Raw genomic sequence first — 24,657 nt, 5'->3', positions numbered from 1 at the left:
CAAAACAATGGAACCCGTATTCGAGGCTAGCCTGCTTCAAGTCAATCTCATATACAAGTATATAATTGTGAACATAAAATGTTTTTTCAGTCGTGTAACACCTTCACTAGTGATCCTGTCCATGGATCTGTCGCATAGGTGTCACTTTTATATATATATACCCCCATACCGAAACAAAAATTGAAAATAAATATTTCCGCTCAATCAATTAATATATGTGATAGTTTTGGAATCTATACTTCTCATTGGATAAGTATGAGTAAAAAAACTCCCGTAAAGACTGAAGTGACATTATACTTGTCTCAAAAATGTAACAACATTGTAAATTGGCATTCTCATTCACTTTTAATCAGAGATACTTGGGTACAGGATATTTTTAGCCAATTACTATGTACTATAAACTGATAGTTTACTATATATCCACAGTGTTCAATGTTTATATGCATATTATTAGTCATCAGTTGTTAATTAAATGGACATCTATGAGAAAACCATGCAGATGGTGCTCCATGCAAAGTTGTTTGATTTTGATGAAACTTTGCTGACATGTTCAGGTTGACATCATATGAAAGTCATGCAAGTTTGAAGCCCTTACACTGCTGGTAACCATGGCAACGATAGGGATTTAGGGTATTTTCGAGTTTATTTATAGATGCATTTACTGAAATGCATAGATTTCATAAATTTCTCAAATAAAAATAAATACTATAATACTTCTGAGTGTTTAAATACTTTAATATCACAGATAGGATGTGTATGAAGTATAAATCACATAATTTTATTAAACATAATGATATATATAGAAAATAAGGGTATGGCAAAAGACATAAAATGATAAAAAATCTGGCCTTTTCATCAAATCACACTAAAACAGACAATACAGCCCAAAAGTCGCTTTAATTTACCCTAAATTTCAGAAATGCTTTGCATTTTCTTTGGTACAAAAGATTTTGAAGCGATTTCGGTTGCAAATTAATTTTATAGATTTTATTGATCATTTAAATAGCATCCCCCCCTTTTTTTGTATTTTCGCAATAAATTGAGGAAAGTCTCATATTTTAATGAAACCAAGCATTCAAAAATAAATACTTGAATTATACAGATTGTAACATGCAATATAGGTAAATCAAATAGAAAATTCAAAGTGAAATGGATTTTTGTGTCACAAACAATAGTAAGCATTAGGCTTAAAAACAGGGGGGGAGCTGCCAAAGACAATTTTTTTTTTGTATTTTTTTTTATTCCAAATTCCTATAGTACACTTGTCCCTATTACTTTAAAGAGTAAAATCCATTCATTTCTTCCTATTTATCCCATTTTTGGTTATTGCAGCTTGCTAATTACTAAAGTTGTATTCTGGTTACTGAAAAATGATATGAAATTCAATGTTCATCATATTAAAAAATCTTAATTTTTGACATTCAGAAGTTGTGTCTGACAGGTTAACAAAATTAAGACACGTTGCAACCTTTTACTGGAATGCTGGTTACCATATAAGTCATTTTGATCATGAGTACCTGAGACAGTGTGGATAAAATCTGAATTTCTATTGTACAAAGGGAGATAATCCAATAAAAATGCTGATTTTTAAAACCTTAAAATTGCATGTACATATTAATTTAAACTAACATACACTTCATCAATTTAATAAAATATAAACATATCTCTATTTGGTTATCTGGAGAGAGAGAGTTAATAGTGCATTTGAGCATATACTATTGGTTTGCTTTTGTTGTAGTACTTTCTAAAATTCTCCTAAAAAATGTCTAAATTTATAAATTCTCTTTTAGCATTGATAAATTTTTAATATCTCAATCTGTATAAATGATCATAAATGTTATTATTTTTTATAGCATTAGTATTATATTTAACAATCAATGAAGATGACACAATAACACTATATGGTGCTTACATGCAAGAATAAGATTATTATAAACATACATAAAATTTAATTCCAATTGACTTAGCAGCATAAGACAATTGTTGCATTAGGTATGGAATTTAGGGAAGTATTAAATTGTTTCCATACTATCTTATAAGAATTTGCATACATGTAACTACATGAACTATGAAAGGTAATTTACTAATAATTCAATCAATAAAACTAGTTAGTCAATCTAAGAAACAATTTCTGACAAATGAAAATATTATTATGTTTATCAAATGGCCAAGTACATTCATAATCTTCGTGATTGTCTTCAATACTGATGACCTTTTAATACAGAAGTAATTTTAGACTTCTTATTCGCTGATAAGAAAGCTTTGTTGATGGTGAGACAGTGAGAACATTCTATTTCCTAGCAAATATCTCTCTCTCTTCTCATTTGTGTTGCAACTGTGTGTTGACTTGGTGGTTTTCAAGACTTCAGCGAGATTTACATTGCCGTTTTTTTTTCCTTTTTTTCAAAGCATATGAGTTCCATTTCAATTTTTTTTTATTTGAGCTTGCAATTTTTTAACATCAACAGGAAAAATCAAAGACGTCACAGATCAGAGCCTTATTCAAGTATCAGTAATATTATCTAAGTTTTTCTTCATCATAAACATGTTTATCAACAAAAATGTGTCTCAGCAATCAGTCTTCTTTCATGAACTCCAGTTATTTTTGAATCACCAAATGTCTGTAAAAAATAATAAGAAAACAATTGTTATCCCTTAAATGATTGAAATTTCCTAAAAAAGAAATTACTTATTAACTTGGTCTTAGTGTAAAATGTGTTTCGATTATCACAACTCTGACATTCCAGTACATAGAATAAGAAATAGAGTATACTAGATAAAAATGGACCTAAATTTGATTTTTTTTCTTATTCCAAGCTGCAGCAAACTTAATTTTAATGAAGTTAATTTTGCAGATTTCATCTTGTATTTATGACGTTATGACAATACAAAAATAGGGAGATGAGTATTGATTGCAAATGAGACAAATATCCACAAAAGTTCAAATGAAATGAATGTAATGCCTCTGTACAACCTTCAACAATGAGAATAAAACAGCTCAAGGGTACATTCTATTATAAATGCATAGATTGCACCTTCATGATCATCAGGTTGGGGGGGGGGGCACTATATAGACACTACATTCAAACTTGATTCACATGATACAGTTCAGAATTTGGATTGTGATGAATTATTAGACACATCATACATGTAGGTTTCTGACACAGAATAAATGTGGTAAACGAACTGATGACTTTGAAATTGGACTTGTACCAATATCCAAAATCTAAAAGTCTAAAAGACATGATTAGATTTATCACATCAAAGAACCCCATATATGCAATTTTTAATGAATTTAAACAAAGTTTAGGTTTGGACCCCAATTTGAATCAACTTGAAAACTAAGCTCAAATCATAAATCTAAACATGCTAAATGCATGATAACATTTAGCATAGAAAAAAAAACTTCAATAATATTTTAATAAACTAACAAAGTTTTTTTTGCCCCCGTGATCTTTTTTGCAATTTGAAAACGAATATTAAAAATCTAAACATAAAAAAGTATTTAACCCAAAAAAGTACAATACACCATTTAATTTTGCATAATATCAAAGAACACCAATTATTCAACTTTGGACCCTTTTGACCCTATAGCTGATATAGACCAATTTAAAAACAAGCCAAAACATTTGAAATTGGTAAAACAATAAGCATTGGAAACAAATATATAATTAATTTTACAGCTAATTTCCTACGGCATGTAAATCTGAGACTTCGGTTAGCTTGCATGGTTTGTTTGTATATTGTACAATTGCAATTGACATAACGTCTAATCAAATTTAAAAGTACTCCATAAAGGTTCAAATATGCCTATATTTATTGTTTGAAGATATCAACCTTAATTACAAAGCTTGAATCAATATTTATACAAACAGATCAAGCAAACCTACCAAAGTTTTACTCTACACGCATTAGGAAAATAGCTGTAATAATGGTAAAAGTGTTTTTTCAAAAATGAAAAATACAAATGTAGTCTTCAGGTTTACCATAAATGCATGTTTACTATAAACGAGGATCTGCCAAGCTGACAAGAACGCATATTTTTTTCTAGGTTTAATTCTTATAAAGAGAACAATTCCAATGATGAGTAATTTTGTTGTGTAAATTGTACTGATATGGCCCTTAATTGATCATAAAATAATAATTTGAGTGTTCTGTGTGTTATTTTTACTTTTTGTTTACCAGATTGAACTTTTAAAATTGAAGGGTTAATCTAATTTATTGATTATTTATCATGTTTTTAGAATTATAAATGTAACTGGTCAATTTCCAATTTCTATATATGATTATATTTCACAAATAATGCCACAACACAGGTCTTATTTGCTGTCTATTTAGTAGTCTCTTGTTATGACTTGTTTGATTCATTTTTTTTTTATCAATTATATCACATTAATTTATTTACCTATATGATCTCCTATCATATCTGCTTTCATTTTAACATTATTTTCGTGCTTTTTCATCTTCAACATTAACCTGTTGATACGAAATAAAATATTGTATATTTGTACATTTGCATGATCAGTACAGTGAGTTACATCTACATGTACATTGTACATTAAGTTGGCTTAACATAATGCATTGGTTCATTGTCATTGAAAAAAAAAGTTTTGTAGATATGATAATTAATTTGTGTAAATGTCATAAATGCTATGATATCAATCACATCATCAAGTAATGCATTTCTTCGGTATTGTTATTTTGAATTTTTTTTATCTGAGTAATCTGTAATGTTATAATCTCATGTTGCCCCTTCTGGGCCCTTTAATTTGGAATACATTTGTAAGCATATTCTATTCAGATTCTATTTTATTAACGATAGAAGTAAAGACATTTACAAGTTCTCGTTCCATGTTTATAACTGTGATACATGACCTGCACTAAGGAAATGTAAAGAAAAAGTCTCACTGTAACCAATTTGTAGAGAGAAAAAAACCCAGCTCATAGTCTGTAAAACAATTTTTTGTCAGAGTTTGAGAACCATATATTGTATCAATCTACATGTAGCTGCATTATACAATGTACATGTATTACTGGTAAAGGAATGAATAAAGACAGGAAATTCACAACTCTTTGGGAGCTATATTGTGACTTTAACAGTGCTTAATCAAAACCTGTCACAAAAATCCTTAGGGTAGGGATAAAAATAAAGGTAGGGAAGGCTAGTGCGGTTAACACACATACTTTTTAGTTGACATAAATGTACAGTAGTTTTCGTATGTTTATGTAATTTATACATGTTTCTCGTTTCTCCTTTTTTTTATATAGATTTGAACATGTTGAAGCAACCATTATTTTTAAATTAGGAGAAAAAAACAGAGTCAATGGACTCTATTGACAATTTGGCAAACAAACTCAGGGCGAACAGACTTGATACCGGAGGGCTTTGTATTATAGAATATATATTTTATCATGATTATTATAGATCTCTTGAGAGACTGAGAGAGAAAAAAGTTTTTCTATTAAAATTTAGAAGGCAAACACATAAATCTTTTAGTTTCAGAAGAATTCTAAATCATTATAAATGTATTTCAATAAAAATTAAATCAGTGTTTGCTTCAAGAAAATTATGTAAATACCCACCCCCCTTTTTTTTCCCCAAAGAGAAATGGTCTATGCTCTTCTTCCTATATTTATGATTTAATGTGATGTTTGTATAGTAGGTCTTTTTATGGTGTCAAATTGTTTTTTCTAACCACAAAAAAAAAAAATTAACAAACTTACCAGAACCAACTGAAACTGAAAGTTTTGCTTTGGAATTTCCGTTGCTAGATTTTGGAAGGGTCATGAAAGGATGGCAGCAACTCATTTTGTCTTCTTGTCTACTGCAATCCAACTCCTGTCCATGTTTGCAGCATATGCATATTTTTAAAATGTGAGTCTGAAACCTAGACATGATAGTGATAGTCTAGCCTCATGCGTCATGTCTAGACTATCTAATCAGGATCAGACTTATCCCAGTGGCAGTGGGAATGTCTTTGCCACATGGTTTGCTATGTCTTTGTTACACTCTTTCAATAAAAATAAGTTTTTGGCTACACCATATTCATCAAAAATACCATTATTTCCTATCCTTCTGCACATTTGTTGATTTCCCTCCTTCTGTTATTGACACTAAATCGACCTTTTATTGTGAAGAGTTTTACAAAGGGAGATAATTTTAGCTATATTTTTCAGTTTTTCATCTTTTATTCAAATAAGCTTATATCAATTTGCAACCAAAATCCCGTTAAGGAATACTAGTTTGTAGTGACCCATAACGTTTAACAAAATATTTTTTCAATTTGAGTGACTTTTGAGGTTTTATGGACATTTTCAGTACAGGCTGAATTCAAATTTAAAAAAAACACAATTATGTCAATAAAAATAAAAACAAAAATAAAGGTCGAAATAAGATCCAAATTACAGTTTATTTTAGTTGAAAGTCTGAATTTTAAGGCCAAACAAATTTTTTTGCCATAAAATACTTTGAACTATTCAATAAAAAAACACCAAAAATGTCAATATTCAACAACATTTTCCAGCAAATTTGGTACTAAACTAGAATTGCCCTGTATTCACATAATTTGAGATAAATTGTCATTTTTTAACCATAGAACTATTAGATGTACTTAATACTTTACTAGGAACCCAAAATCAGCTGAAAATTCCACAACCCCTTTCATAATTTTTTTTTGATTTTGCATGGTTTTCTCGTAGACATCCATTTAAGTACACCTTTCAAATTACAATTTATATAACGAATTGGTGTACACATTTATTTACATACATTATTATCATTTATAATATTCCTTTTTTTAATGCTCGTTGACTTTTCTTTGAAAGAAAAGTGTATGTCAATTGTTAAAATTTAAAGAAGTACTAGACTTGTATTATTTATTTTTTTTAACATACACTTCCCGTTGAAGTACGTTTTCCCTGTTGAAAAAAAAATTCGCAGATTGTCAATTAAGGAGATTAACTGCAAAAGAAGAGAACGTTTGAAATGATGCTTAATGAAGTATGATGCAATCCCAGTTATCAACCTTAACAGAGACACATTCTGATTAACACTTTGAGTTCATTTTTTCTGAAGTTGCTAAAAAAAATCTATCTAATAATAAATACCCAAGCAATACAAATATCAAATAAAAAGTTCATTAAATTTTGCATAAAGTATATCGGAAAAACAGAGTCATGGTCAAAACCATGAAAGACAACTCAAATGAATCGTATGCAGTGGCAGATCTAGACATTTTTATAAGTGGGGGCCCGCTGGCTGCATAAGAGGGTGCCCGCTCCCGCCACGCTTCAGTGATTCCCTATATAATCAACCATTTTTTTTCCAAAGGGAGGGGCCCTTTATGATAGGTAAAGATATGTATATATACGTGGTCTTATGACAATGAAGTTTAGGCGGGAATCTCAATAATCACGTGATATATAAAAATCATATAAAAATCCTGATTTCTTTCGATTTTCATCATGATCTTAGAAATATTTGATATTGATAAAATTTATTATGAACGGGTTTCATAGTTTAGGAAAACTTATTTTAAACTAAAGTAAAGCATTAAACAAAATTAATTGGTTAGCAATAACCGGTCCATTTACGTGCGTACGTCGAGTTAGGTACGTATGTCATTTTATTTGAAATCTCTTATAAGTGGTAAAGATGATACGTTATTTTTACAATGTCGGCAGTTGGCAATATGTTGAAGATTGGTATCATCGTGTTTCAATTTTGAGTTTTCTATCACGGCTTTACTTTTAGCCCAAATTATAATTACAAAATGAGTCCCGTCTGTATTGTCTAATTAATTGATTTAAAATGTGTTGGTGAGAGAATCAATAATCGCTGAAGTGAAAAAAAGGACTTTGCTGGATGGTGTTCAGTCAGTAGATGCTAATATTCTTTTCAGAGATTTGATGTAGATATTTGTGTTTGAGTAATATGTGAAGGACTTGGCACACCACTTTTCTATAATGAATTGTTATGCGATGAACGCTTTGTTGTTGTCTGTTCTTTGGTCGGGTTGTTGTCTCTTTGACACATTTCCCATTTCCATTCTCAATTTTATTTGTTTTAAAGTTTTAGTGGGTTTTTTAAGCTATGCTTCAATTACATTTTGAATTGAATTTTTAATTCAAACATTTCTGCCAGACTTTTTTGTATATATAAAAGAAAATGAAGCTAAATCTGTATATAAGGAATGTAGAAGGAATAATAAGATCATAATTTTGTTTTAACTCATTTCAACCGAATGTTGTTTTTTTTTAAATTGATAAGTTTAAATGCATTTGAGCAACAATTTGTTGATACCTTGCTAAGAAGAAGCAAAGGCATTATTTAAGTTTGAAATCCGGATTTGTTTACGCTAAAATGATTTATGACTATTAAATAGAGTATCTGTTGCCTAAGTTAAACATATTAATAAAAAGGTCGAGTTAAATTATTGATGATTACTCAAATATTACTCTGAGTTGAAATTTGTAGTTCTTGCTGAAGCCATATTGGACATCAGAGCTCGGTTCATATGTACATGTAACACACAAAAACTGCTGGCGTCATGTTTCTATTTCTAAATTGTAATAGACCCATTATTAAATACATGCATCATTTGATTCTGTTTCATTTTGTCCTCAAATATGTATTGTTTATTTAAGTACTTAAATAAGACACGTTATTCCTTTCTATCCCTTATTTTTGTTGTATTTATAGTTTGTCTTGTCGTCTAGTGGATGCAATATTTCTTTCAGAGCGAATACAACTTTTTGTTGGCATTTGATATCGTTTGTTTCCATATACGAAAACGACAAATTTCCGATTCAATCAAATATTTTGTATGCTATATGTAAATAGCATGTCAACCTATTTAGAAAATCGTATGACTTATTAACTAAAAATGGATCTTCCTAGTTTCGTAGAGACATTGCCACCCACAATCAAGATCGTCAGCAAGATTACTACTCTTTATTGTAAGTCCGTATTAGGACATCAGACGTGAACAATATGTAAGTTCTAACAGCGACTTCATTATTTCAACTACCATCATTCTAAAGTAATATAAAACAAAACAGAATTACGTACATCAAGATACTGTCTACACGTTGTAAAGTATCGGCGTGCATCGCTGTTGTTGAGTTTTGCTGTTTCTCTCCATAGTTTACTTATCCACTGTGTGTAAGGTTCTGCTCCTTTTTCCGTTGGTCCTTTTAATATGCTCCCGTTGTGAGGCATGAACGGTGCATCTTATAAAAAAAAAGATCGAAAAGTAAGCCAAAATTAGCTTATCTGATATGTCTAATAAGAAAAACAAGTATTGTTTGATAAGTGGAACAAGGATGCCTCAGTTGAGTAAAACCATGTGTGTCAATGTTATAATGGACTATTAGATACTAAATCGTAAGAGCCAGGTCAACCACAGAAGTAAACAAAATCAAAGTATCCGATTCGAAAATGCAGCCTTGTCCCTCCAAAATGAGTATTGACATTTGCGATAGAAACATACACAGGAACTACAATGAAGGATATCTTGTCCATTTTGCGTGCCTGATTTATCCGGAATTTCAAAACAGGTTAAATTACCATTATTATGTGTCTTTTTGGATGCTTACTGCTTTTATGTATCACTATAACTTGAACTCTTGTCATTTCTTCATACTCCAAACAAATTTAGAATGTTCAATTCTACTTGTTATTTCTTAAAATGCTTTTTATTTTTCTACTTACACAAAGAGCCAATCATATATGATTCTATGTTTTCCATCATTAGAACAAGTGCTTCGCCAAAGTAATTTTTCGTCCTCTTTCTAGTACATAAGATTTCTAAGCAAAATACAGTGAAAAGTATTTATAGTTGTTTAGTTAAAATGTTATGTGTTACCATAATGTTCTAGCAATCTTATATCATCTAAATAAAAAATGTGTTCTTTTACAAAACTCTATCAAAAGTAACTCTAGTACATATATATGCAAGCATACAGATCAGTGAACATTAAAAAAACGTTATTTTTTTTAGGTTGTCAGGAATTTCATGAATACAAATAATCTTTGCAAACGATCTTTGACTTACTGATATGCAGACGCATATTTCTTTACTTTCAATAGAATTGTTTAGGTTCAAATACATTACTTTTTGTAAACGCTTGTATATGATTATTCGGATTCAAACTAACGTAGTACCTAGTTTTGGTAAACATATATTAACAGTACAAAGTTCTCTGGCGTCCAAATTTGCCATCATCTTTTGTATCTTCTTTATTGCTATGTCCCCTGAAAAAGCTCTCTCCATGCTAACTAATGCAGTTAGCCCGACGACCTATGAACAAATGATAAATTGATAATAAAGATTCTAACACAACATCTAATGTAAAAGGATATTTATCCGCTGGAGACAGTTAAAAAATTTTATTGAACACCGAAGCTTTTGCACTTTCCCAATTGATTTTCAGTATTTCTGTGATTTTGCCGAGCTTGTTTAAAATTGAAAATGTGTCTGCCCTCATTGGAAAAATTTTATGTTGCATAAGGTTGAGTGATTAAATCCTTTATTTTTTTGACGATATGTAAATAATCTTCTTCACTAATTTGCATTCATATGTCCTTTTTATATGTGAAATCATGCTGCATGGCCGCCTTTTTCTATGACTGTCTCCATATGATTATCAGACCACTACAGAAACAGTTGACGTCATAATTGAAATGAGATTAATTTAGAAATAATTAAAAAAATATCAACATGTCAGAAAAAGAATAAATCGGCTAAGAATAAGAGAAATATATCTATGTATATAAATATGTCCGTTTTTTCCGTGTTTTGTTTGCCTCATTATGATTCACGAATATTTCTCGCGTGAAATATACGCTTGTGAATGTCTTGAGCTCCGCTCTCCAACTTTTGGAAGTGGTATACTAGCAATAGAAAAGGAACCGTTATGACATATAGACTTTATCTGAGCTATCCCTGTAAACAAGTCTTATAGTTCTCAAGAGCCTGAATCGCTCACCTGTATTTCAGAGAAGATTTTTTAATGTAAGCCCTTCGGGTCCCGGTGAGCTAAAAAAGCACATATTTAATAAAAACCGAACTGTCACATGAAACTTTAAATTTGAATGGCTGACTGAACGTAAACTTATTTCAAACGAAAATCCCTTATATTATAAAAATCAACATAAATGTTCCTTAATTGAATAATTAACTTCCAACACACCTATTAACCTATATTTTTCCGTGTGCACTGACCTTCAGAAACCTCACAGCGCAAGTGTGAGAGGGTTAACCGCGATTTAAAAATGTAAACGAATGTACCCTTGCAGGGAAATAGTGAAAACTGGTTTCTATAGTACAAATTTAATACAACAAATCATTTAACAACTGTAAAGGAATAGTTTGAATAACTTGTTATCAAATAAGAACGCATGCAAAATATAAAAAAAAAACACAAATGGGATGGCTCTTTCAAATCGCCAATTTTTCACGTTTTCCACCTGTTTTGATTTTATTATTTTTTCAATGTCACGATCCAGTAAACATCGGCCACAAACTCGAAAGTTAAGTAGCTTGCAATCAACAAGCAGTTAATACAAACATGTTCGTTGATAATACGTTAAAGATGTGTAACGCATTTAAAAAAAAACGTGCATGCAAAGATAATTTTTTTTTTAAATAACACGTTTGATAATTCTTGCGTCCGAAGCGCTTTTCTGGATTTACCTTCATGAGGAACGCTCAAAGCCAAACATTTGAAATCCGAAGATGTATAAGTACCGAAACCGTTGAAGACCTATATGTCAAAAATACCTAAAATAAATAGCCAAATTCATCTAAAGCCAACTTTGCCTGAGGGAGTTGAAACCTTAGTTTCTAAATAATTTCTAAATTTGTAAACGGACAATTTTAGATCAAGTTTGTTGAATTATGTCAGTACCGAAATACTGACTACTGAGCTTAATATATATGCATGAATTAATTAAATAGTTTTGATTACATTAATGTATCTAGAAACTCGTTTCATATGACTTCCACACAAGTAAATTGATAATATCATTTGAAAAAAAAACTATAATAATGTTTTTCAGCTGTGTAAAATATCCTAATGGTTTTGCTTGATATTTCTGCTAACTTACAGCTGTAATTCACATACATAACACCATTATCATGCCTGCATATGCATTATAGAGAGACGAATATCGTTAAATTATTGATAATCGATATCAGCAATACAGAGATAATGTAGCAAACTATACATGTTTTGAATTTGAGAGGGAGAGTGGCTTGGTCAATATAACCTTTGTTAAAACATTTATATATAAATAATTATATGATACTTACTACTGGCGATTTGTGCCTATTTACACCTCTGTCTAGTTTAAGATCAATGTAGTAATGCATTATCTGTACATATGGATGACTAGCATCTGTATGGTGACATTCATAAAAGAACATCAATGTGAAGTCCTCAATTTTAATTTCTTTATTCTTCAAAGCATTAACTACCAGCTGTGCTGGGATAATTAATATGTCCGACCTACAATAAAAGTTTGAATTAATCTTTCATACTTCTTTAAAACATCTACTTTGGGAGTAAAAATCCGTTAGAAGTTCATCGATAACGCAGTTTTGTATCTCTTTTGCATAGATCATTTATGTTGCCGTATAAAGTTTTCCCCATCTATTTCAATTTTCGAGATTTTTTGGAAAATTATAGAAATTGAAACTTATCCAATAGTTTTAATCTTCTCGTCTTTTTTGTATATCCTGTATTGCTGTTTTATCCTTATTTCATTGTTCGGGAGAAAAGTGATAAACAGACGAACATAAGTAAAACAATGTGATTTCAAGGCTATAGCTCTTTAAGGAGTCATGGAATGGTTAATGTCATATTAACATTTTTGTAGGTTTTGAATTGCTGATAATTTTTGTCATTAACATTTTCGACCTTTCTACAAAATGTAAGATTGGCAATGCAGGACAATTTGTAAAGTATTATCATTTAATGGCAAAAACTCCTGAGTTAGTCATTTGATCTGGACCATTCACTCTATATTTAGTTGAAATTAGTTCAGTAGATGCTTTATATATTATAGTTTACAAGATACAAGACAAGTAAATTTTTTATTCTTTCATTTTTTTTAGAAATGTTGTCCATGTTTTTCATGACTCGTGATCAAAACTTATACTGCATACCATATGAGGTTAACTAAACGAACGGTTGGTTTAATTTTGTTTAGTTGTTTCACAAAAATCATCTTTCATCATCTGCTTGCTTTGGTTATTATACATGCGTGTAGATCATGTATTAATGATGATTATCGCTATTTGTAGTTCTAGATCTTGTCCTGCGAATCATTTTTGGTTTTAACTTTTTAATATACTAAAACACACCCGCGAATTCGCGGGCAAAATACAGTTTGTGAACTGTTGTATAATAGCTTTTTTGTAAAAGATATTATGTATGGAGAATTTCATTAAAGGTATCAAAAGCCCTCTCCCTTTTTCCGATATTTGTTTCCTTTCTGTTAAATTCAATTATTTTCGTGTTTCTGGCTTCAGACCACAATTAGTCTTCTCCTTTGCTACAATGCATCTTTTGGTAAAAGTAAAATTAAATCAAATATTTGCACCGCTTCAAACATAAAATAAATGTAACTGCTTATATATAGACCATTATTAGTCTAATAAAATATGCTTCTAGGACAATCCATCAGTGCCTTTTCTTTAGGAAGTACACCATTAATTAATGGCCCCATTGCTTTCTATGTTAAATTCCTCCATTTAAAGCAGGCACACTTCTGTGGTTTTAAGTTCAAATAAAGTGGCAATCATTGCATGTCAAATCAACACTTTATGGTGTCTTGTACTGAAAAAAATCAGCATGCCTTTAATGACATATACGAAAGAACTGGTCCGCGGAACTTAGGATGTACCAAAACAGGTACTTCAGATTTGACAAACAGACAGAATGTACCCTCTTTTCAAAATTTGGTGCAGTTATTTTAATATTCAAAATTATAAGTCAAAAAGTGTTCTACAATGCTCACCAGTACTTCAGCTTTCATTTGATACCAATAATGCCTAAATATTTTACATATTTTGAAAGTTACCCTCATGCGTAGGAACTATTTTGTGTTACATATGTACTACTTTCTTGTATGTGCCTTCTGGCCGGGCCCGAATTAGTGGTGTCACACCTTTAGAGAGCCTTATTTACATGCCAATGGTAGGATATAAATTTTGTATAAATGACTAAGACCGACTTAGGCTAATTTGAGGGGTAGTCGGAGGGGTCCTGATCCCGAAATCCCGGGCTAAAAACATGAAATCCCGCGATGCAGAATTTAAAGAAATTCATATCCCGAAATCCCGAAATCGAAAAATATATTCCCGGATCCCGTAAGGATCAATCCCCAAATCCCGAGCCCGAATGCAAATGAAATAATTTAATTGTTTGATAAGCCAAAATCACCTATAAGTCAAAGATACTGCTATATTTTATTATATCAACGCGATATTTGTCTTATATCATAGCGATGTGTTTTTAATATCAAAAATACATGAATGGGATATTTTTCTCATATAACTGTTATAGTTTTCTCATATAAAATGAATATACGATAACACGTCACAATGCACGTAAAAAAAACGAAACATAATTCACAAACATAGTACATGACTGGTTTAATGTTTGAGGCATTTAATCATTGATGAACTCCTTGTAATGTATAAGCATTTCATTCGTATTCAAAATCAGACGTCAGACTACAAAGACTACAAACGGTATTGTAATCTAATATAAAAAAAATAACATCAATACAAATATATAGCACGTGCAATCAGAATTGTTTTATGTCTATTTGATTTCATTTTCAGGTAAAAAATACATGGTTAGCTAATTATTTACAAAGTTGCGTGAAATTCTGGTGTGTGGTTTCAGAGGAGTTGCGATAACAAACTGTTGCAGTAGTATATTGGGGAAATAATTTCAAAGGGGCGTTACTCCTATAAAAAAAAATGAATCATAACTTGCTGTCAATATGCACATTTACATAGTATATCCTTATTATCTAAAAAGGTTTCATGAAATTCTGTTTTGTGGTTTCAGAGGAGTCGCGATGACAAGGACAGGACTGATGGACTGACAGACAGACAGACGGACGCACGGACAGACAGACAGACGGACGGACGGACAGACAGACGGACAGAGGAACGGATCAAAAACATTATACCCCTCCGAAACTTCGTTGCATGGGGTATACTAATCTAGAATTTGGTGTTCCCATTGTCAACTTGAATTGTCTTCATAATCTTCGACTATAGTTGGTTTGCATATGGGTGATCCGATATAAGTCGACATACTTTGAGTAAATGGAAGGCGAATGATACTTACGGGAAATTCAATCTCAATATTCGAAAATAGACATTCAATGTCATGCTAAAAAAAAACCAACAGACAACGTATAGTACACGAAAAATAACATAGAATACTAAAGAATGAGCAACACAAACCCCACCAGAAGCTGGGGTGATATAACGAGTTTTGGAAAGGTAAGCAGATCCTGCTTCACATGTGGCAGCCATCCAAATCTATAGGTTAGAAATACCTCTGTATGCAAGAAATCGATAACATTCACAACCATAAAAGAATACAGCATTACAACTAGAAAAAAGGCCTTAAACAAATCATATAACTTCATGAATATTGCTTTACATAAAAAAAATATGTTTTATAGAATAATTTCTATAATTAATAGAATCAAAAGTAAACGATAACACAAAAAAGTAAACTTTGCATTCACACCCTTAACAATACATGCATTGACCTCACAAAGTATCATCAATTTATCCTGTATATATTACGTTTGTTATATATATCCTCAAATTAATTATGACTCAATTAATTTGATAAACATAGACACATCCTTAAATCAGTAAGAGTCCCGAAAAACAATATGCCTTGGCTCATTTCCATGTTTTTACAAGGCATGTATAATGAATATTTGTTAAACAACGAGTATTTGAAATTTCATCTAAACCAAGAACTAAAAATTTCAATTATTTCAAAAAGCTTAATAATTAAGTATCCATACCTCTTAAGCCATAAAGACAAAAACTTTGGTTTCTTTGTATTGGTCTGCATTTCCTCTGTGATCAGTTTAACTCGATATTTTGATAAACAGACCTTACACTTATCCGCCTGTTTTTTCCCTTGTGCACTCATCTCTACTAAAAATACAACTTTCGGAGATCTTTGAGTAGTTTTTTCAAAATGATCCTGAAATTAGTAAATGGTGTTATTGTTTCAGAATATTTTTTGTTGAACCTATCATTTTTTTTGTCATCGAAAAAAATAAATGTGCGAGGTCAGGAATAGGGCATAGTTTTCAACTCGTTCCGTTGGTTGATAATGTTTGTTTTTAATTATTTCCCTTAGAGCTCGAGGTTTTTGTTATACTTTACTTAAATCAATGTTTCAAGAAAGCAAGACCTATTTTATCTTAAAATGTATTAAATGTTAAATCCCCAATACAAACCCCAAAAAAAGAAATGCTAAAAAATACCGACCTCCAAGGAAAATTCAAAACGGAAAATCAATAAAACAAATTGCAAATTTAAAATCTCAAACACATCAAACGAATGGATAACAACTGTTATATCTCTGACTTGGCGCAGATATGTTCTTAGTGTTATAGTTAGCTACACCTCTCGCTTGAATGGCAGTACCATAAAATTCCCTTACATTAACAACAATGTGTAAAGGAAACAAATAGACATAAAAAGTAAAATGTCCAAAATAGGGATACCGCAGTCAACATTGTGTTTTAATCTATATCACTATAAAACAAATATGTTAACAAAGAAACAAAAAAAAAACATATGAACAAAACACATAAGATAAAATGAAAGACAAGAATCAAAAAATTTCCCATAGCACAATAACACAATGGTTGGATGTATTAGTACCGAGCCAGGTAAAATAGATATTACCAAAAAAAACCAACTGAAAAGTTAATAATTTACAAAAAAAAAAAAAAAAAAAATACAATAACATGTAATTTAGATCACAAACAACTTCAGTACCTTGAATCAATACTTCAAAAAACAACGTGTATTATATACGAAGCTGATACGGAATATTTTTTTTCCACAAGGTCTTGGTATCTTCCGACGAACTTTTAGAGCAATGACGAGATGTACTTTGAAATAATTCTAGTTCATTAACTTTCTGCACAGACACTGGCGACGTTTTACAAAATTTGAGTAGGGCTGCAATCTCTTGAATACCGATATATCGCATATGCAGGTGAAGTTAATATATTGCTTTTCTATATAAAATCGTCCAGTTTGTCATAGATTGTGATACTGAGATGACCAATAATGTCATATTCGAGGTATAAGTCTAAAGATTAGGCAGAAGAAGTTGTGTCAGTTTTTTCTTTAATTTCTAGTTCTGGCGGATATATATTAATGGAACAATTCCAATCAAAAACATCTGGATTGCTTATGGCAACACATCATAAATATATTTGAATGTGAATCTTTGAAATCAAGATATATAAGAAGCAGGAAAATATGAAACAAAAAAAAGATGGATATTCCAGCACGATGTTGACTACTTTTTTTTTCTAATATTTTTTGCGTTTCTTTAAACCAAGCATATATTCTGAAAATTAAAGTGAAAACATTAAACTAAATTTAATATTATCTTTCCTTTTCAACTTTGTTTGGGTTTTTTTCGTGCGTCACTGGTGAGTCTTTTGTAGAAAAAACGCGCGATTGGTATACACAATGTCAACCCTGGTATCTATAGTTAGTTTATTTCTATCCATTTTACCTGTATAATTTTGAGTGCTACATATGTTTTTCCACTTCCATTTGGAGCTACAATGATGCAGTTCTTGCTATCCAATGCAGCCTTTACCAACTCAATTTGATAATTTCTAAGGATGAAATCCTCTTTCCACTCATTATCCGAGTCAGAGCTTGATAGATCGTCAGTTCCAACTGAGTCATTATCTGTTTAAATATTATATCATAGAAACCTTTCAGGGTATTATTTAACCCTGATTTATTTGCCATACATTTAAGAAAAGAATATGATATATAAATTAAAAACTTCGTCACTGTAACTGTTAGGGATAAAATATCTCTCAAGGACATCATTTCATTTTTGAACATTTAATATTTTAGTATTATATGCATTGCTACTCATACTTATTTAATTTAGTATAGAATTGTCGGTACTGACTCGTACTGTGTTTTATGTTTCATGGTTTTGAGGTGAAATTAGACTTTCACCCTTCATGCATTGGAGTTCCATTTAGACGCTTCTATATAAAAAATAAAAGTCTTTATCTTTACACAGAAGTCATACATACGTGTTGCTGATTTGCTATGCGCAATGACAGACTTTCAGTCATTTTCTTATGATTGTGATACGTCAATGCTGAGTCATTTAAAGTTATCATAATCATATGGGGACGAAGTCCCCTATTACAGTAGAAAATTCAATAAAAAAAAAAAAAAAAAAAAATCGGGAAAATTTCCCGAATTTTTCATTGTACTAATGAACTCAAAATCGTTCAATTTTTTTTTTGTCGTGTTTTTTAATTTCCGGATCTGCGCAGAACACATAACTCTACTTCCTTCTTCCGGTCTTGTTGTCGTGAGACTTTGATTAGTCTAGTAAAATATAGGAACTCAAGGAACACAATACCAATATTTCATTTTTAATCATTCTTTGTCTTTGGTATGAATAACGTTACCTGATGCTTTGCGTTTCTTTGTTTACATTGAACATGACGTCATAACTTAAATAACGTCACAAGTAAAATCCCTAACAACAGAACCGAAATCGGAAACGTTACGGTATTTCCGTTTCTTTTTTTAACAAATATTTAAGTTACAAAAAAAAAATATTAAACAAACTTCGTCCCCATTCACAGGTAATTCCTGCCTCATATTATTCAAAACTGCTGATTATGTACATAATATACATTAAGACAGATTTTTTTTACTTATGATAACAATATCCTGAGTTTTATGGATAAACGAATGGAATTTAAATGTTCAGCGAAGAAAACATTTTATATAATTTTATTAAATCTTGTCATCACCTTTTTGAAAAATCGTAAATATAAAAAAAAAACACATTAATTAACTAAAATTGGTTTTCCCCAAAAAAATGAATATAAATACCAACGACGATAATAAAACAGAAAAACGGACACGACCTTGCGATTTATTTGTGTTGAAAGACTTCATATTAATTTTTCACAGCATAACAAAATTTAAAAAAACAGTTCACTAATTCTGAGCCGCTGACTGTATAGAAAGCAGACCAGTTTTTTTTCTATTTTTTCAACGTTAATTACTGAATTCAATAGCATCCAATCTAGAACGTTTAACTGAAATCAATTTAGTTGTTTACAATTACCAAAACGGAACCTGAAATATATTTGTGATGTCATGTTATGTTTGGAAAGCATGTGCAGGGACTGTAACACGTTTTTTTTTCTTATTACTAGCATTACAACTATATTTAGTGAAGCTAGAGTTTCACATATTTGTTAATGTCTGTATCCTTTTTTTGATAAAACACTGACCATTAAAAATACTAAACCTAAACAGCACACAAATTAAAAATTCTTCTATTTTTTTATGTACCAATATTAATATATAATAAGTAAATTAAGTTTGAGGAGGTTGGTCTAGATACATTGGCTTATCAGAGCGTTTGAGACCGTGAAGATGAAGATAATTAGTTACATGGTGTGCTAGTGACCTAATACGGTATATATGGGGTCAGTAAATTCAATATGGGGTGAGAGCGAAGGGTTAACAGAATTCCGCTGACATGGTTGTTTTACATTATCACGGAATAAACTTGATGATAATGAATCATGAAAAAAAATCGAAAAAAGCATTACAAAAAAATCTTACCAGAAGTTGTTATGTTATTACTATTTTCCCGTGTTCCCATTGCTGTATCTCTGTTCACATTTTTATCAAAAAGCAATTCAAAATGACTAGAATTGGTTTTTGACGTTTTTGACAGTCTGTTGTAACTTTCGTCTACTTTTCCCTTCGCCATACGATAGTGATTTGTCATTTCATTCTCCGTCTGTGTAGAACTCAAATTGTCACTTGACTTTTTATTTTGCTCTATAGCTGCAACACAACAATATTTGCGCGATTAAATAGTATATTTAAAAAAGTAAAGCATTTATGGAGATCACGTTTCTATAAAATGCCTGTACCAAATCAGGAATGTGACAATTGTTGTCCATTCGTTTGAAGTCAAACTTAACTACAAAATATGTAAAAGAAACTAAAATCAACAATCAAACAAGACTAACAAAGGCCAGAGGCTGCTGACTTGGGACAGGCGCAAACATTATATGATTGTCCAAGGTAAGAAGATGGTTAGGCGCTCATAAAACGTCAGCCGATCTTTATGGTGATGTTGTGGTATCAAGCATAGGCACTATTTCTGACTTATCTTCTGAAATTGAAACCTACAAACCTGGAATCCTGACAGCTAACGGTTCTCAGTTAAAGTACAACCATTGAACTCTAAATCAGTGCCTATTCTATCTATCATATTTGTTTTACGTTCATTATTAAGCCTTTAATTTCCACTTTTGAAATGTTTCATATTTTGTAATACAGGAAAATTATATAGCTTACTTTGCAATAAAAAAAATCATTATCTGATTACGTCAACTTTGACCTTCTGACAATGAATATAACTATCGTATTAGCACTAATATCTCATCTTCTTATTTTTCTATATTTCATATTTTAACTTTTTTTTAAATGTTTGCCTCTGAGCTATTCTGACGTAGGTTCTCCAAAATTTTTAACATGAAAATGTATCTAAAAGTTCGAAACATATGTTAACTATACCTGATGTGTAATTCACTTGTGTGTTATAACCCATGTTCACCTTATCTGGTTCTGTATTATCAATACCCATGCGGTCAGATGAGACGGACCTATGAGCCTGTATCTCTGCAAAAGATAAATTAACCTTAACTAGTAACGCAAAGTTATTGAGTACATAAAGATTATGCATATGCAATTAAGTAAAGACAAAATTAAATTTAAAGTCATATGAAACAAGTGACTGTGAAAAATAATGTTTATCCAATTCTTGAACCAAAGCATGTATATATTATAAACTTATTCTTCTGTGCACGATTTCATCATTTTTTACGCAAAAATATCGTATAATCGTCAATTTTTTTCTCTCTGTTTTTAACAAATATGGCTGCTCATTAAATGCCGTGTTTTAAAATCGAAGTATACCGATTGTCACCTAATACTAATCAACATAAAACATGGGTATTGAGCACGTGTTTAACATGTACAATCAGGTTATTGTTTATTTTAATGACAGATACATGCGTATTACGATCACCGGATTTTTACGAGGAGGGTCACCCTAAGGACTATGCAAACGGAAAATATGTCGGCGAATTGCTTCCTGGAAGCAAGCAATTAAAAATAAGTAAACTTCTTCTAAATGAGGACAAGTTAAAGAATGTTCCTAAAAAAAAAGTATATGTACATAAGTTGTATAATGAAAACTATCCGTTTAGTTTTAAAAAAAAACCATATGCATATTTTTTTTAATTTGAGGTTTCATATGACTTTAACTTATTTACATGGTAAAATCATTTGCATTATTTGAGCTGATTAATTACTCCAAACAGGAAGATTAGACTGACAAAATTGATTGGCACGAAAGGCGTCTTGTTTTAAATTTGTTTGAGAGCTTTAAAATGCACGAATTTTTTTTAACCATGCAAATTGGTTAAACAAGAAAACACAAAAGATGAATTATTGAATCATTTTAGCACAAATGACAACTTAGATATGAAAAGGCTAAATTCTCCTCAAGCAACAAATACTTACAAAACGAATTATTTCAATTATTTTAATGAAATTCAGGAATGCGCTTTTTAAAAATTGAATGACTTAGATAATTAGTCATATGCATCAAGGATCTTTTAATATTTTACAATTTTCAAATAAGAGTTTTCTTACTTTCATACTTCTCTGGATCGATTTCTTTAACAATATGTTCAGAGCCATTTTCATACAGTATGTTCATGAATTCATTGTACCATACATTCGGTTTCCTTTTCGGGAGATACGTTAGAAGCAGAAACACAGCTTCGCTTTCACCAAAATTTTTATACTTCTGGGTTACCTCTTCTGAGTCTTTGACGCTTATTATACCCTTTTCTCTTAAATATGGTAATATTTCTTGTGATCTTATATTTTGTGACAGTGTTTTCTCAAATAAGTTTATCAAATGTTCCCAAGCGTGTATATCGTCATAGCTTACAAAATCACCTTCAATCAATTCATTTACCCATCCGTAGTCTGCAAAGGAAAACTATATATATAAGTATTTCGGTTTAAATTTGCAATAATAAGCGTTTCGAATTAAGTTTACACTTCCTCACTTATTCTGAATAATTTTGCACCCTTCCCAAACCAAATACACATCGCTTCAATTGCTTTTTTGAAAATACTGTATTCCAGCATGTTATTTCCAATGAATTATCTCTGAAAGGTAAAACGGCCAAAATCTGAATTGGAGACTCAAATTAAATCCACAGCAATTTTTGTTGCTGATAAATATAATAAAAAAGAACTTTTTCTCATAGTATGAATCGACCAAAATTTCTGCATCTGTTCAGACAGACGTAGTGAGATTCTGAAATGAATTAATATTCCTTATTTTTTTTTCAATTTTAGCATGCCCGTTTTCGGATAAATTCCTAATGTTTCGGAGATAAACAACTGATACTAGTAAGCATTACACTTATAATCTATTTTCTCTTAATATGGTATCTCCGAAAATACAGAAGTATAAAACCTGCTGCAATAATACTGCCTTCTCTGAATCAAAATATAACCGACCTAACTATGTAGACTCGAACATTTTACGTTTACGCACTGTCTCATTTGATTTGGGACTTTCCTTTTTAAATTTTCCTCGGAGTTCAGAATTTTGTGGTTTTACTTTTTCCCATTTTCGAAATAATGACGAGCATGGCATTTGCAGTTCGAAAACTTTCAAATTATTCTGATAATGAAATAAAAAGATGTTCAATAATATGTATGAAGCAAGCTTCAAGCTGGCTACACTTCGTTCAATTACAATACAAATTTTATATTATCTGATTGGAAACTTTCCCATTCCATATCTATGAAGAAGAGGCATAACAAAGGCAACATGTGCATAGACTTAGATTTAAATTACATGTTTTGTTTTATCTGTAGGCACCATAAACTAACGGAATTTGATTTCTTGTGTTTGACATTTTTATATAAATGGTTATATCTACATATGGTAAGTTAACTAGGAATGCTATCTAGTGATAATATAAAAATATAACCCCACTCGCAGCAATATGGAAACCTATATGTATATTTCTTAGAATTAAGGGGACTTATTCTAAAAATGTCACTATCAAATCCCCCAAAATCAATCTCTAAATATTTCAATTAAAACTTCAATCAAATACAAAAAGAAGTTTTTTATTTACCAAACAAAAATTAACCTTTTATTTATTAATCTAGAACTACATTTGTATAACTTTGCAACAGTAAAAGTGGAAACGATGAAAATTAAACTAAATCGGTATTTAGTTGTCGAAACATTTCTTTAAAATTTCAATCAATTCCCTACAGGGTGGTTTTCTTTATTCATTACCAAGAATTGAATGACAATAAAGAAAGAATCCAATAATCAGATACCATCATTCTAGAACTAGAACTAGAATTATGATAAGTTAAGTTGTTAAAAGTATTCTATCGAATTTCAATGAATTTCCAAAAAAGTTCTATCTTTATCATCTAGAAACCAAAGGTCTGATGTATGAACTGATAAACGGACTCACACCTAGTTGGGCAAACACAAGTATTCCTGTCGAGGTGGTTGAATTTTTTTAATTATTAAAACCGTAAAAAAAGAGATGCATATTTACACGTTATATTTTCAAAAATATTACTGTCTATGTTCAATTTGTACAAGTCCAATCTTTATAGAAGTAAAATGTTTTAAAACAAACGTTTAATAAAAAGAATGGGACAAAACACGGTTGTATGTTGCAGGTAGCCGGAGAAATAACGATCTACAATTACCATCGTCAATTAATGCTTGCTTGAATATCTGCCATTTTCCTTCACAATCTTTTTTATCTAACATATTCAATAACTTCTCCATTGCAATATTCGGAGAGCTACTTTTCTCAAGAGATCTTAGGGACCTTTTTTCATCTGAAAGTTAAAATTGAGACATAATCAACATTGATCAAGGCGCAATTCAAATAACGGAGATAAAAGTATTTGAGTATTCTTGAAAGCATAAAAAAAAGATAAACTTAATTACACAAAACATCAGCTGCTTTTAATTACCATAGTTGTGCCTTATATTGGCTATGTATTGCTTTTTCCTCACCAGGCCATTCGTATTGCTCATTCTCTATTTAAAAGAAGAAAACTTAAATTTTAGAAGAGAAAAGTCTTCCATTATTAATATATTATAAATGTATATGCCACAGAGTACATTCTTCGATATTTCATGATATGTTTGCACAGCAAAGTCCAACCCGCTGTAAAATATAACCAAAAGTTGGTGCTCGTGATTTTTTTCCGG

General features: G+C 30.7%; 1 protein-coding gene and 1 long non-coding RNA gene across 3 annotated transcripts in view; both read right to left on the bottom strand.

Annotated features, from left to right (window-relative positions):
• LOC139519525 (ATP-dependent RNA helicase DHX58-like) overlaps positions 1-24,657 on the bottom strand; it is a 43,277-nt gene that overhangs the window by 9,644 nt on the left and 8,976 nt on the right. Inside the window, exons 6-15 of one of the 2 annotated variants that reach the window (XM_071311645.1) lie at positions 24,144-24,278; positions 22,032-22,373; positions 20,889-20,993; positions 19,923-20,150; positions 17,815-17,996; positions 16,070-16,254; positions 12,315-12,510; positions 10,166-10,301; positions 9,713-9,808; positions 9,071-9,231 (exon numbers count right to left, since the gene is read on the bottom strand). In XM_071311645.1, the coding sequence (XP_071167746.1) occupies positions 9,071-9,231; positions 9,713-9,808; positions 10,166-10,301; positions 12,315-12,510; positions 16,070-16,254; positions 17,815-17,996; positions 19,923-20,150; positions 20,889-20,993; positions 22,032-22,373; positions 24,144-24,278 (1,766 nt within the window). The remainder of the gene's footprint in view (positions 1-9,070; positions 9,232-9,712; positions 9,809-10,165; positions 10,302-12,314; positions 12,511-16,069; positions 16,255-17,814; positions 17,997-19,922; positions 20,151-20,888; positions 20,994-22,031; positions 22,374-24,143; positions 24,279-24,657) is intronic. The other variant, XM_071311647.1, reaches the window with a different exon arrangement.
• Positions 715-6,134, bottom strand: LOC139519526 (uncharacterized). Its single transcript, XR_011663617.1, has 3 exons — positions 5,725-6,134; positions 4,406-4,476; positions 715-2,621 (listed from the first exon to the last, which is right to left on the bottom strand). It is a non-coding gene; the product is annotated as an uncharacterized lncRNA (long non-coding RNA).

Source organism: Mytilus edulis, chromosome 4 (assembly GCF_963676685.1).
Source record: "Mytilus edulis chromosome 4, xbMytEdul2.2, whole genome shotgun sequence".
Taxonomy (NCBI): domain Eukaryota; kingdom Metazoa; phylum Mollusca; class Bivalvia; order Mytilida; family Mytilidae; genus Mytilus; species Mytilus edulis.
The sequence above is the reverse complement of the archived record's forward strand: the minus strand, read 5'-3'. Positions and strand labels throughout refer to the sequence as shown.